Source organism: Genypterus blacodes, unplaced genomic scaffold (genome assembly GCF_046128005.1).
Source record: "Genypterus blacodes isolate CSIRO-AG114 ecotype Tasmania unplaced genomic scaffold, CSIRO-AGI_Gbla_v1 ptg000076l_1, whole genome shotgun sequence".
In the NCBI taxonomy this organism is placed as follows: domain Eukaryota; kingdom Metazoa; phylum Chordata; class Actinopteri; order Ophidiiformes; family Ophidiidae; genus Genypterus; species Genypterus blacodes.
The window spans coordinates 6,026,915-6,040,516 of NW_027466885.1; the positions used below are offsets into that span (position 1 = coordinate 6,026,915).

The 13,602-nt window shown below is 45.5% G+C and overlaps 1 protein-coding gene across 1 annotated transcript in view; it reads right to left on the reverse strand.

Moving 5' to 3' along the window:
• pou6f2 (POU class 6 homeobox 2) overlaps positions 1–13,602 on the reverse strand; it is a 56,354-nt gene that overhangs the window by 7,358 nt on the left and 35,394 nt on the right. Inside the window, exons 5-6 of the mRNA XM_076158291.1 lie at positions 5,834–5,971; positions 1,023–1,232 (exon numbers count right to left, since the gene is read on the reverse strand). Of these exons, the coding sequence (XP_076014406.1) occupies positions 1,023–1,232; positions 5,834–5,971 (348 nt within the window). The remainder of the gene's footprint in view (positions 1–1,022; positions 1,233–5,833; positions 5,972–13,602) is intronic.

Below are 13,602 nucleotides of genomic sequence, written 5' to 3' on the forward strand. Positions count from 1 at the left end.
AGGCTGGGAGAATTATCTAGCTTCACTGGAAATATTCTAGACTGCAGATTCTGACAACCGTAAATTATACCCACGGAACAATGTGTATATGCGGCTTTGAAGTGGAGACGAAAGCATAAATATTATTACAAATGCATTAATTCATTCAAGAGTGTGATCTGGTGTTTCACGGACTGACAATTAGGTGTCCATCTCCTGAGAGTTCACCCAGTCCACACTGTACAGGCCTCTCCCGTGAACCCTGCAATTCAGCGTTGACATCGTCATTATCAAGTCAATAACGTTTTCAATGTCATGTGCGGGCATGTGGCAACACACTTCTGCCCCCTTTCTGCGCTTATAAACACAAATCTAGTGTGCCAAACAAAAAAGAAAGAAAGAAAGAAAGAAAGAAAGAGAGAGAGAGAGAAGTGTGAGCATTGCGAGCGACATCCTTCCTTTAAATGTCTGATCAAAACAAAGTACTTCTTGTTGGGGGTCGGAGAGGACAAACCGGAAAACTCGAGAGTGTGATTGCGGAAAGGTGGAAGAGTAAAACGGAAAGAGGAAGAGAACAGAGGCAGGAGTGTTGGAGTCTTAAGTGGGGGTGATGAAAAGTGTTGCTTTTTTTTTGGTGCGGCTCTGCAGGGGTTTAGCAGACTCCCTGGGAGTAAGTCTGAAAGGTTTCCTGACAAGTGCTTTCCAAACACACACCATTACGCCTGTGTACACACGCAGATTGTGAACGGCACCAAAATCTACTCTTTTCCCAGTGAAATTGTGCAAATGAGGGTTTGTGACTGTTGAGGGAGGAGAGATGTTTGGTGTTTTGGGGGTAAGGAGAGGCGCAGAGCAAGGAATGTGCTGGAACACGGCAGCGCTCTTGTCTGAATCCACTAGGTGCTGCTCATTCGACAGTTTATAAAGACGGGCATTGATCACTGTCGGACATTATTTCTGTGAACATTTAAGATTAATCAGGACATCTTCCTCTCTAGGCCTGTTTTTGTGTGTGTGTATGTGTGTACAAAAGCATACGTTACCTGCTGTCCAGGCTTGATTGGTGACAGCGTGATTCCCTGGGTGTTGATGACAGGCAGGATCTGATTGCCGATCACCGTGGCGATGATCTGGCCTTGAGCGTTAGTCAGAAGCTGAGGTGTAATTGGCTGTACCTGCAGTGCTGGGTTGCCACCCCCTGATTGGCTGGAGGGCCCTGCAGAGTTGGGCATCAGTGGGATTGTTCCAATTATCTACAAAAGGGGGGGGGGAAGAGAGGAGACAAAATCAGCTGGGGTGCTTTTTAAAAGAAGAAGGTGCAGAGAGGGTAAATGCTGCTGGAGGTATCACTCTTAATGATCTCTGCCACCGCTTTGTGATGGGAATTCAAAGCGAGGAGGGAGGCAGACATTTCACAGTGTTATGGGAATAATCAGGGAAGGAGGAAGAGAGGGAGAGAGGGAGAGAGAGAGAGAGAGAATATGCAGACGTGTCCACTGATCATCTGTCACTGAGGTGGTTTTACAGACTGGAGCAAGTAAAGCCAAAGCAGACTGCTGGGAGCACACTGCAAAGGTCAGCGCTGAATACCTGTGTGTGTGATGGTGCACACCACTGACTGTATTATCCATCACCGGGCCAAGATCAGGACAGGGGAGTCTGTGTGTGTGTGTGTGTGTGTGTGTGTGTGTGTGTGTGTGTGGCTGCGTGGGTGTTTGTGTGACTGTACAAAGTGTGTGTGCTTAAGAGTCTTTGTTGTGGTGCTGTATGCAACGGGGCTGCTGGGACAGACCCCCATTTCACCCTCTCACGCATACAGTATATGTCGGGGCACATGCGCGAACACACACACACACACACACAAAGAAAGAAAGTACTAAGAAAGCGTATGAAACAACAAGAGTGAGACAGAGTGCCAGAAAGGGAGAGAGAGAGAGGATCCCTTGTTTCTAATTCAACTCTTAGGGTCCCAGGGGTACTTCAACCCCCCTAGCCTCCCCCTTCATCCCTCGCTCTCCTCTCCTGTGTGGCTGTAATCAGGAGGGGCAGATCAAAGGGGGTGACAGAGTGTCACTGCAGCGTTTTAGCTCTCAGAGCTGCCAGAGTGTGGCCAAGAGTGGCGCTTTAGGGGGGACTTAGCGCCTCTTCACCATGATGAAGGTTAATGTCATCTGGGGACTGGTTGTGGGCAGCTCCTGAGCAGCACCACCCCCAACTCACACCGCTCCTCCACCAAGCCTCATTACACCAGAGGACAGCACGCGGATGAGATGCCCATCATTCCAAATTCTGTTATTTGAACTGGGTATGGCGAAGAACTACTTGGGCTCAAACTACAGTGTGTTTCATGTCTTCTATGTTCTATGAGTCTTCGGTGACGTAGTGAGATTTTCTACAATTCAGGCCAGAGCAACAAACATTTACAAACAGCTTCTGCATATCTCTAGCAGTCCTCTCTTTGCTACAATATCTCTCCTGTGTCTGAGCGCGGCCCGCCTGCCTGCCTGCCTGCCTGCCCCTCCTCCCTGCCCCCGTTTCTTTGACATAATAGGGGGGGATCAGCGAGGGAAAGGTGGGCCGACAATCTGTAATTCATCCTCGCCACGGCTCATTTGCTTATGTTGCTTCGCATTAGGGGAGAGATAATTTATCTCTCTCTCTGTCGGCTTTACAAATTCCCCGTAATGCTCTTCTGCCACTTAGCATATTTTATTGCCCTGCCTGACGCTCATGTCTCCTGAGTCCCACTGATCTCGCTTTGCATGCCACTGTGGCAGAGAACTTGTTCCGCTCAATTATTCATCGTCATTGGACTAAGTGGTTGTTCTATAAGCATAATAAAAGAGCAGGCAACTGACAGCTTAGCTCTCACCCCTCCCTCAAGATGCAATGCTTCTCTGTCTGACTACCTCCGTTCCATGGTTTACGGTGGTGTCACAGCTCTTCCTGATTAGGGGTTTCTTCCTGAGTCTAATATATCAGGTAACATTTAATTGTAAGATAGAAACACGGCTGCAGTATACAGAACGTTTTCTCATTCATGATTCCTCCTGGATATCTTCAAGCGTCTTTGCATGTTGTCTTGCTTCTTGTGTTTTGTTTTTTATTACTTGGTGAGACACGTGAGAAATGCACTCAGCCCAGCAGATAATTAAGATTATGCCGCTCTTGTTTCCACAAAAATGTCATCTGATCTCTCCAGCCGGAGCAATCTGTGTCTTTAGCCATGGTCGCCAGGCAATATCTCTGCCCATTTTCTCTCCTCTGCCATCCGCGCTGCGAATTGGGACCCGAGTGGAAAAAATGTTTGGAAGTTTGGCCAAGTCCGAAAAAAGAATCCTAACACTTAAAGCCTAAAACTAAAGGCTCATAGCGGTGTATTGGACTCAAACAACAAATCTATGGTGATATTTACAGTAAATGTTTATTGGGTCCATTTCTTACTTGAATGGGTAATAGAAGAACTGTTTTTTTTTTTTTTTTTAGGTCAAATCCCCTGTCAGTATGAGATACAAGATGATCCGGGCACAAAGCGAAGTCCAGTACTCAAAGATTCTACACCAGCCAGAATGAGGGATGTGTGTCAGAAGCAGATTAAGTATGAAGAAGAGGCTCCATGGACATAGAGGAACCAGCTACACACAAGGTGTATCTGACAAGAACCAGGAGCAACAATAAAGCTACTGCACATACATTTATATGAAAATACTGATCTGAATGCTTTGTAATGTGGAGCATTCATGAGATATTCCGTATTCACTTACCAGGTCTGTAAGCCAAATAAGTCCAGCATTGACGTCATTGAGTCATTTTCCCCTGACATGTCTTTAATGTTAATGTGAAGCAGCAGAGAGAATTTTGCTAAGATGCACGTACATGCAGGGAAGTTAAGCTTTTATTATGGTGTGCATAACCTAGGTCTTTGTGTCTTTGTGCTGTTGAAGCGTTACATAAGCAGCCATTTCAAACTGAACTGCAAATATCAGTGGAATGCGGAATGCGTGGTGACCTCGTTGGGCGTAAATGACCTGAAAATTGTAGTATGACTTTAATTGACTCTGTTTGTCTGCATTATTGGTAGAATGGTTCATCCTGGGGGCTCGGGCCCTCACCAAAGCCTGGGAATGCTGGTGAAAGGGATGGATGGGCTGACAGCACGGGCTCAGGGGAGGGAGGGAGGAGGAGGGTTTCCATACACAACGATGAGGCACCAGGGTTAACCGAATTGGGATTGGCCACACACAGATATTTCAAGGGGATGACTGCACCTTTCAGGTCACACACGACATGAAACAACCGCCCAAGTCCTAATTTCCTCCCGAAGTTCTACTTTTTGAATCTAAAACCAAGGGGAAAGTAAGACTTTATACTGAATAGAAAATGTTCACAGAAGTGCCACAGCTTCATAAAAGGACAAAAAAAAGAAAAGAGGTGAGCGTAACGTAACAATATGGTGCCTTTTATCCACAGCCTTAATCACTGCTGAAGAGGAGTTGAGGATAAAAGAGCTTCATTGATTCTCCTTGGAGACTAAAAAGACTGGGGCCCAATATAATTAAGGTCTTAAAAACATATCGAACTCCAAATGTCCATCAAACGTGGCACTTTTCAAGGTCCTCAGAGTTCTCTGTTACTGAAAGGGCTTTTCACTGAGCTGTGGAGGAAATGAACAGGTGAAATAATAATAATGAAAATGTAAAAATAATTAAATTTGGAGCCAAAGTCAGCCCAGATTTAAGTTGAATACCTACACTTCTTTCCCACATGCCACTCAAACTAAACAACGCTCGCTGGGAAAGCCTTGTTGTTACAATATGAGGCACTGGGGGTGTTTGTTGGTCCTGGGGCCTTGTTTGAGGTTCACATTAGCCGGGGGTGGGAGGGGGGTTAGGACCCTCTTATAGGGTAGTGCATGTTACAGAAACCCCGCCGTCTGAATGAAGCTGGGGAATAATGAGGTGCGAGAGCAAAGGCTGTTGCCCACGGCTTTGACCGTCTCTGTGACCTGATTATGTCAGGGAGTGTCAGCAGCCAAGACACTACAAAAGCACAGAGCAAGCCATCACGTCCAGACCCACAGTGATCCGTCCCCCCCAGCGCTCCAGGCACCGAGCGAGTCAGGCGAGTCCATACTGTCTCATTAGCGACATTTAGCATCAAGAGCTCGCACACGCAGAACAATAGATCGTGGTTACACTGGTATGCTGGCACTGGTGTGTGTGAGGGTAAATATGATGCGCCGGGTATGAAGTGAAGTGTTGCATGTGCTATGGTTTCAGCTCCCGGTGAGGAGAGTGCGGGCGTTAAAGGATGAAAACAAGGGTTAAGGTAAAGAACAGTGTGGCATGAAAGGGCACATTGTCCATACAATTTTCCTTTAATATGTGCTGTGTGCACCTGCGATAAGATGATTCATTAGATAGGGCCCCACAATGACAAGTATCATCGTTCAAGCCTCTGGCTACTGATGGAACAATTCTGCAGCCACCCTGTAAATATGACAAGGTCAGCGTTTTACTGCGACAGGCGCATGCGGATAAGGGAAAGAAGGGCTTTGTTTATTCCCAAAAAGCTTAACATAAGGTGGGACGGCCACAGTGCTTTGGACAAACGGGTCAGAGAACAACACAGCAAGCCGCCACTGGAAATCTATGAGGAAAGATCGGAAATACTATAGGAATGTGTTTGTGGTATTGCACACTCTGACTGTACAGGCCCGCAGATAATACAGGCATGCTGTTGCCAAGGAAACGGGGTTGGTTTTCTCTGTGTAGTATTTAATTAGGGGTGTATGTATAATTGATCAGGCAGAAAGTTTTCCCAGCTTGTCTAATAGCCTTTCCAGAATGCTCACCTGTCCTTGTGCGTTGGTGACCAGCTGTCCGGTGGCTCCTTGCAGGTTTGACAGTGCGTTACCAAACACCTGAGAACCGGCGATGGAGCCCATGGCCGCTGCTGCTGCGACTGCCGCCTGACTCGCCAGAGGATTCAGCTGGTAAGGAAGGGCAAAGGAATCATTCGTCAAGACTGCATCTATTAATGTCAGCGGCACCTATATTTACCAGTGTAATGCATATTCCTGAGAGGTTCAGGAAGGCACCCAACACAGTGGAGACTTCATAGCTTAAGACTTCTTCCCTTTGTTACCAAGGCCAGAATAGGGCAACTGCATTGAGGTCTGTGCAGTCCAGTAGTCCATCATACAGTTCCCAGAGGTCTTTGCTCCTGAACCCAGTGGGAAGCTCGAGGGTAGGGAGGAGCAGTGAGATCGTGAGGGAGGCTGTGAATAAGTGGCCATTTTACCACTCTAAGTGCTTCCTTTGGCCCCCGGGGCTCCCCACGGGCTGAGCACCGTCTCTCTACCAGGAGCAATGGCCCAACAACATCCAGCTCTCACAATAGAGCCGAGCGGCGCGGCCATGCATCACTGTATCGTCAGCCGCTTCAATATGCTTCGATTCAGAATTAGGCCTGTGTCATAATGCACTAGCAGACTGTTACTTTTGGAAAGGAGAGCGGGGGGTTAAAATGACCATCTTTACCCCCGCTGTAATGGACTCATCTGGTCTGGCCCGTGGTTGTGAAAAGAGACTCCTTGTGTCGGGGAGAGGTTGTGGAGCCCCGCCACATTGCTGCGATTACCCATATAAATCAAGCTAACCACTTATTAGGGAGCTGAAAATGCACTGCTGATTTGGTTGTAGTGCAGCAGAGCAAAGTCTTATTAGGTTGAGTAAGTAGATCAAAGAGCAAGAAGAGAGACGAGCCCCCCTCAATTACTCAACAGAATATAGAAATAATAGAAACACTGCTTCGAGGCAGGCTGCATACTCCCTGCTGCTTAGACTACTGGGCTGCAATTTCAAACAAGGCTACTGACATTAAAAGTAAAGACTGCTTAATCTGTTTGCATAAAAGGCTACAGAAAAACAGAGTTACTACGGGGGCGCTTGTTGCAAGATAATATGGTGCAACAATTGTAATAAGAAATCTTTGTAGAGTGGTAGAGCAGCAGCAGCAACTTTCCACTTTCTGTACTTTTGCAGGAAACTCTGGGTTTGTTCGTCTGAGATCATTCAGTCACTATTCATCTTTTATCTTACCGCACCACCATATATTATTACACTTTCTGAAATCAAATGATGAAAAAATGCCACGGAGCGATCAATACTTTTTCATTGACAGTAAAGGTTAAGCACATTAAGAATGACACTGCATTTGTCTTATGAAATCATATTTCATGTTGGTGGCCTCAAATTGGCCGTGATTGATATTGCCTCTCCTCGTCTGAAAGTCATCCAGTTTTTTTCCTCGATAATCGCAAGATTGTCTCTTATGTGTCCAGCCGCGGTTGTCCTTGTGGGGAAAAACTTGACGTCTGAAATGTTAACAGGGCACACGAGCGTATAGGCGTTCAGCGAGCGTGTACACACAACTCAGAGGAGATCTACGACGGAAGAATGCGTTTACTGTATCGCACACAATGTTTTGTTAATAGGAGGTTTTACTGTGATACACATTGGTGAGACTAAATATCTGAAAATCCCCTAAATTATCTATCTTCCCTCCAAAGCGGTGTCTGCCTTACCAAACTGTCCTTTGCCAAACATCGATTCTGATCAGACGTTGGGGGCAGAGCTTACAACCAATTACGTATCTTTCAAGAAAAATACAAATGGTTCTGGTACGGTTTTAAGGTTTTGTTGCCGGCATTATTGTCCATCTGAAAAATGAACTCAAGGAGAGCCACTCCTATGGATACAGCAGCACGCCGCCACACATTTATCACAGCGGAAGGGGGAAAAGCAACATTTTGTCAGCTGGGCCAGAAAAAGAGACGACATGAATTCCTCTCCAATCGCACATGATTTAGTTTGAAGGATGGACGGAGAAAGAGGCAGGAAACGTGTTTTTACTAACAAAAATAAAACAATACACTCAGATGGTTTGGCCAGGATTGATAGATGTGAATTCCTGATAATAATTTTTACACTTTTTTCTTTTCTGAATGTCAAATACAAGCTGTAAATGCACAGAAAAGCAACATTTATCCATCTCGGTTAAATTAGTGGAAGTAGAAGTGTTGTGATAATGGATGGGTGTATAGGGCACTATGTTGAGTCAAAACACACACAAGTTTTCTAGAGATCTGCAGTGCTCTGTGTGACTGTGAGTGATCTGTTTGGCGGAGAGGCTTTCTACATTTGTTCCCAAATATCATCATTGTGTTTCATTCAATGATAGCCACCTTTAGATACTATGTTATTCTGCTAAATCTAGGTGAAAAAGAAAGCAGGCTTTACTGCTGCATCTCTCGCCACTGGGTAATATGGATAGCAGTTTGGCCAGGAATGAGGAGAGGCGAGGCTGTGTTCAACACCTAAACAGGTGATTTTCCGCCACGGTGACTCCTCTCAACACCGCGGCGGGAGGCACAAAATGACAGACTCGACCTAGTATTTGGACTGATTGCATGTGTGGGGTGGGGGGGAGGGGGGATAAACAGTTTGCACAAGCTGCATGTAAACTGTTCTATTTTACTTATATTCTATTCTTTTCATTGTCTGCGAATAAGGACATCAAGTGGATTTCAGCGGTGTTGCCCATTGTATTCAGGTACACAAACACACACCACCAAAAGGTCCAGTTGTTAAGAAATATGATACATTGTTGAAAGAAATTCACAAGTTTTCCTGTTGTGCTTATTAGATTCCAACCCAGGAGGAGCAAACGGCCCCCCGAGCCTCCATTATATCACGTGATATTCCTGTCACCTTTAAGTCACCGCAAATGCTTTCACTCTCTGCACTATCTCACCTCTATAGAGCCAAATATGCAGGGCTACGTCGGGATCAGCCAACACCAAATAAATGTCTGTGACACAAAAAAAAGGCCTGCAAATTGTTAAAAATGCATCTTTTCTCCGTGCGGTACAAAAGGGGAGTGAATCTAAACTCCGCCAGGCGCTCCATCGCCTGTTTGACCATGAGGGTCACCTGGTGCAGCAACCCGTGTAATCTCAGGAATAGAGGGAAAAATAGCGTCCCCGCAACCGTGGCGAGACTCCTGGAAACTAAAATTGTCTGACACAAACTAACCGGAGTTTATTCTTGGTTTGCTCTTTTCATGTGGCCGTTTTTTAAACTTAATTGCTTTTCTGGCCTGTGCGGAACAAAAAGAGCAGAGATGAATGGACAAACCGGTGCAGATACCAGTAAGTGGACAGACACTTTGTGTTAGTCTTCGGCGGTGCGTAGAAATTGAATTGGTCATTTACCTAATGAGTGGGTTTAACTATTCAAAGAGGTTACTAGATGTTCAATCGACAAGCAAAGCTAAATGTAATTTGGCGCATAGACGTGCTGATAAAAAGCCTCTAACACTGACGATTAAGCCAAAAACGATCCAAATAATGAATCAATACAAGAGGAGAATGTGCTTTATCTTTGGAAGCATATAAAAGTTTCCTTTGTTCATCCGAGCTCTACATCTACGTCTCCTTCCTGTTCTTTTCTCACTCCGGAGTGAATGTAATCAGCTGTGACATGAGAAAACATGTTCTCTGTCTGTCAGGACTCTGGTAGTCTTCCTCTGACAGCCCTCTGCTGACTCTCCCCCCTCGCACCCCCCTCACATCCACTGTGCTTATGAACATCAAAATGCCATTAGGCCCTCCAAAACACCTTTGGTCCCATGGTTGGTGGGGCCTCACACTGTGGTTGTGCACTTTGAGCCCTCTGAGCGGAGATTCCTCACCACTGGGCCTCTGTTCCGGCCGTTGTGAGAAATAAACCCTAAAAAGAAGCATTCTAGGGGAAAAATATTGGGAAGTGAAAGACGGATAGAACAACTGGGGCAGATAACACCCGGCGAAATACAATAACGGTGCGTCAGGTGACGGTGGGACATTGTAATTGCTGGAGGCAGCGGAAGGGTCGGGGGGGCGGGGCTGAGCGGTGGCGGCGGCAGCGGGTGTGGACGTGGAGGTGGGTGCTAATGGAGTGATGTCATATGAAATTCCAGAATGACAGCTAGTTAACGAAGGAGGTTTGGCTGATCAAATAAAATGCATTAGCTCCAGGAAATGGATACCCAGGCTGCGGCAGAAATGGCCATATCTAATGAGGTAAAATGCAAATGAAGGAGGAAAAGAGTCGTGAAAACGTTCAAACTAACTATAAAGGAGTGATGGAATGTCGGACAGTGGCCGTCAATCTCCCCGCTCATTACCTTCGTGTGAAATTAACAGCAGCTTTAATCATTACATAAAATCCGCTCCGGCCCATTTGTTGATAATTGTAAGGCGCCGAGGTTCAGAGTGGGGTTCTCTGACATCAATCACGGGGACAGTATATTTCCTCTGGTTAGGGGACACTGTGAGTAAAAATATAAGTTATACTACATTCCTGTTCCACTATTTCTCTTCCTGAGGAATGATCTATAATATTTAGCTGTTTCCAGATGTATTAAATTTGGTGATTAAGTATCTACGGGAAAGTGCTGACCATTACAGCTCATGATGTGACATATTTGGTGCAGTTATTTCTGGACCAGGTTGGAAGTCATCGCAGCTTTAGAACCAAAATATTGCAGTAAATCTACAGCGACTCTAAAGCGGGATCCCAGGCTACTTTTCGGGGCTGTGAGAAAGCGAGTAAAGAAAATATATAAAACCTTACAGTCACAAGATAGGACTGGGAAGAAATTGTGAACACTGCATTATTTTTGATAGATCATTAAAGAAACTCTCCCATAACCTCTGGATGGCAATTACCTCAAACATTCAATATATAATAAACCATCTTTCTTGATTTTAGGAATTCTATTTCAACTGGGCCAAACACATCCCCATTCATTTTCATTTAGGGCAAAATGGCATCTCTTTTCACTCTGCTGTTGTTTGACATATAAATATAGCATTTGAATGACTTTAATATCCTCCTAATCAATGTCCAGTGATCTTTTGATGTCCTCAATTCAATATAGGAAGGGTCATCCATGCCGCAGCTTTATAAACACAATAAAGGTAAATGATTACTCTCCACTGTGGTGTCCAAAAATACAGCCGGTAATGAAGAGAAATGGAGGAGTTTGAGGTGGAGGCCTGTCATGTGTCATTGGCCAACTCTAAGCCCAAAGATTAATCACGAGAGAGGGACTCTGTGGCTAAGATGTGGTCACCCTTGATCGATAAATCTGCCTGCTGCCCTCCCCTGTTCTCTCCCTCTCTCCTCTTCACTGTCTCTCTCTCTCTTTCTCCAAAATACACGCCGTCTTTGGCACAAGCTAAATCAGCATAAGTGGAGGGATGAATTGATGACATTTACAGGCGTCTTCGCCTTATCGATCGCCGGAGTTTTGACTTGCGAGACTCCCCCCCTCTTTGAGAAGTTGACTTAAAAAAATGCGCTATTCTTGCAATCCGGGCTCGTTCATTTACAAATCTATCAGTTTCACATCCTTTCTCCCAATTAAATAGGGCATGAAATCACCAACCGGCAGAAATGCTTAATGCCTCAAAGAGTGTAGAATAATAGAAGAATTTCAATGGCTGCAGCACACTATACATTACAGAATATACATGAAATACGCCTCAGCTAACAGTACTCGACACTGTGGAGAAGAATATCTGATATTCTGCAGGGACCATAAATGGGACTTCTGACTTGGTCTATGAGCAGGGCATAATGCAATAACATTGCATTAAAAGGGTCTTTTAACAGTGTGGTAGCACTGTGTGGCTGTGTTTGGTGTGTGAGCCCAGTGCTCTGTTTGCGGTCACTAATGGGCATCAGAAATTACAGGCAGTGGAATCGCGCCCCGCGGGGGGACTGGCCTCCTCAGCGGAGCGGAGCACTTAGACAGTGTCTGGGAGGAAGGGGGGAACTCAATGTCACAGCCCTGCCTCATAATTAAAGAAACCCTATTCCTTATCCACTGTTAGGTGAACCCTAGCTTGGTGCTCCGTCCGAGGGCTCCCCTGTGGGCGACTAATGTGTGTTGCCCCGAGTGTGCGTGTGGGTGATCAGGGAACGGTGCCTTTCTGCTTGGGTGTCTGAGCTGGAAGCCCTCTGCCCACCAGGAGAGTGAAACTGCCAGGGATGAAAGAAATACAGACCTCAAAAAGGTAAAGAAAATATCAACTCGGTCAGTTGGGAAAATTCTAAGAAACCAGAAAAGTGTCTAAAGCCAAAAAGTTAGTCCAAGATGGCTGTGTATTTAAAACTGGAAAGGCCAGTACGCTCAAAATAACCCAGTCATTCCATCTAAAATATGAGAAATTTGACTTTCTCCTTATTTAGAAATTCAAGACTCATCGTGGCTCCTTAAGTCTGTAGATTTTCTTCCTGCCTAATCCCTCATTTGAAGTAAATAAAAGTAGTAGAGCTGTCATGGTCAGGTTGTTTTCCTCATCTAGCTCCCATGCTTTATAATTATTCATATGAAATGTGGTGGTGTTGATGGGCAACAGTCTTATTTTCTGCTTCAGTCAACAGTGCACATTTGTATTTCTAAATTGTGGCGCGCTTGTTATGTAAGGCAATTTTCTGCCTTCTTAAGAGCTGGATCTCCTGTGCATTAATAAGGAGCTGAGCTGCTGGAGGGGTGAGGGCTTGTTCATGCTCTAAACCACACAACCAACCAGCACACTTTGCCACAAAACCATTTATAAATACTGTATGCAAAGGTTTTTTTTTTAGAGAATGGTAATTTCTAAAGAGTTGATAATGCTCAGATGTGAATGTAAAAAAGAAAAAAACACATTTATCTTAATGAACAATGTTATGTTACAGCGACATTACTTAAAATGCACTACTAAAATATGCTAAATTTAAATCTGATTCATAAACTGCGATAACTTGTTCCTAGCCCAGACACCACAGATGAGTTATGACGCATACTGAAGATAATGGACTCTTCCCTCAACTTAAGTGCCGCCACTTTCACCGACATGACACAGCGTGAGCCACGGGGTTTACATTTAAGCATGTCATTCTAATTTTGATTTAATACCCCGGCAGAATAACCGTAGACCGCTTCTCTAAATTGAATCGACGTGGGGCTGATCTGGAAAATCAATTAATCGATGGACGAGGCTCATTTCATACTCATGTTAATATAATGGGAGAAACATCCGCCAGCCATAAAAAGAGATATTTCCAGCAAATTGGACAGTGGGCGAATTTAACAGCGACTGACTTAAGTAAAAGTGCACCGCAGTGGAAAACGGGGGGTGTGTGAAGGGCCCTAAGCTGTAGACAAAAGCAGCTGAGATGGAGAGACTGGAGGAGGGCGGTGGAGTGAATGGGAAGGGGAGAAGGGAGGCTGGCAGAGAGGTGAGGAGAGACGCCGAGCGCAGACAGCCCGGGAATCTGAAAGGCCGTTGTGGTTGGCAGCTGCTGACCTTGGCGACGATGGGTTTTCACCAGAGGCTTCTAATGAAGGCTGATTGCCAGGGAATGGTATGGCAGCCAAGGGGACGAGAGGGGAGCACAGGGGGAGAAGAGAGAGCAAGAGAGAGTGAGAAAAGGATAGAGGAGAGGCTCAGGTAATTGCAGCACTTGTGGGTCTGGGGCCCTGCGGTCCTGTGATGTCGGGGTGCAGTGTGGAAGAAGAGAGATG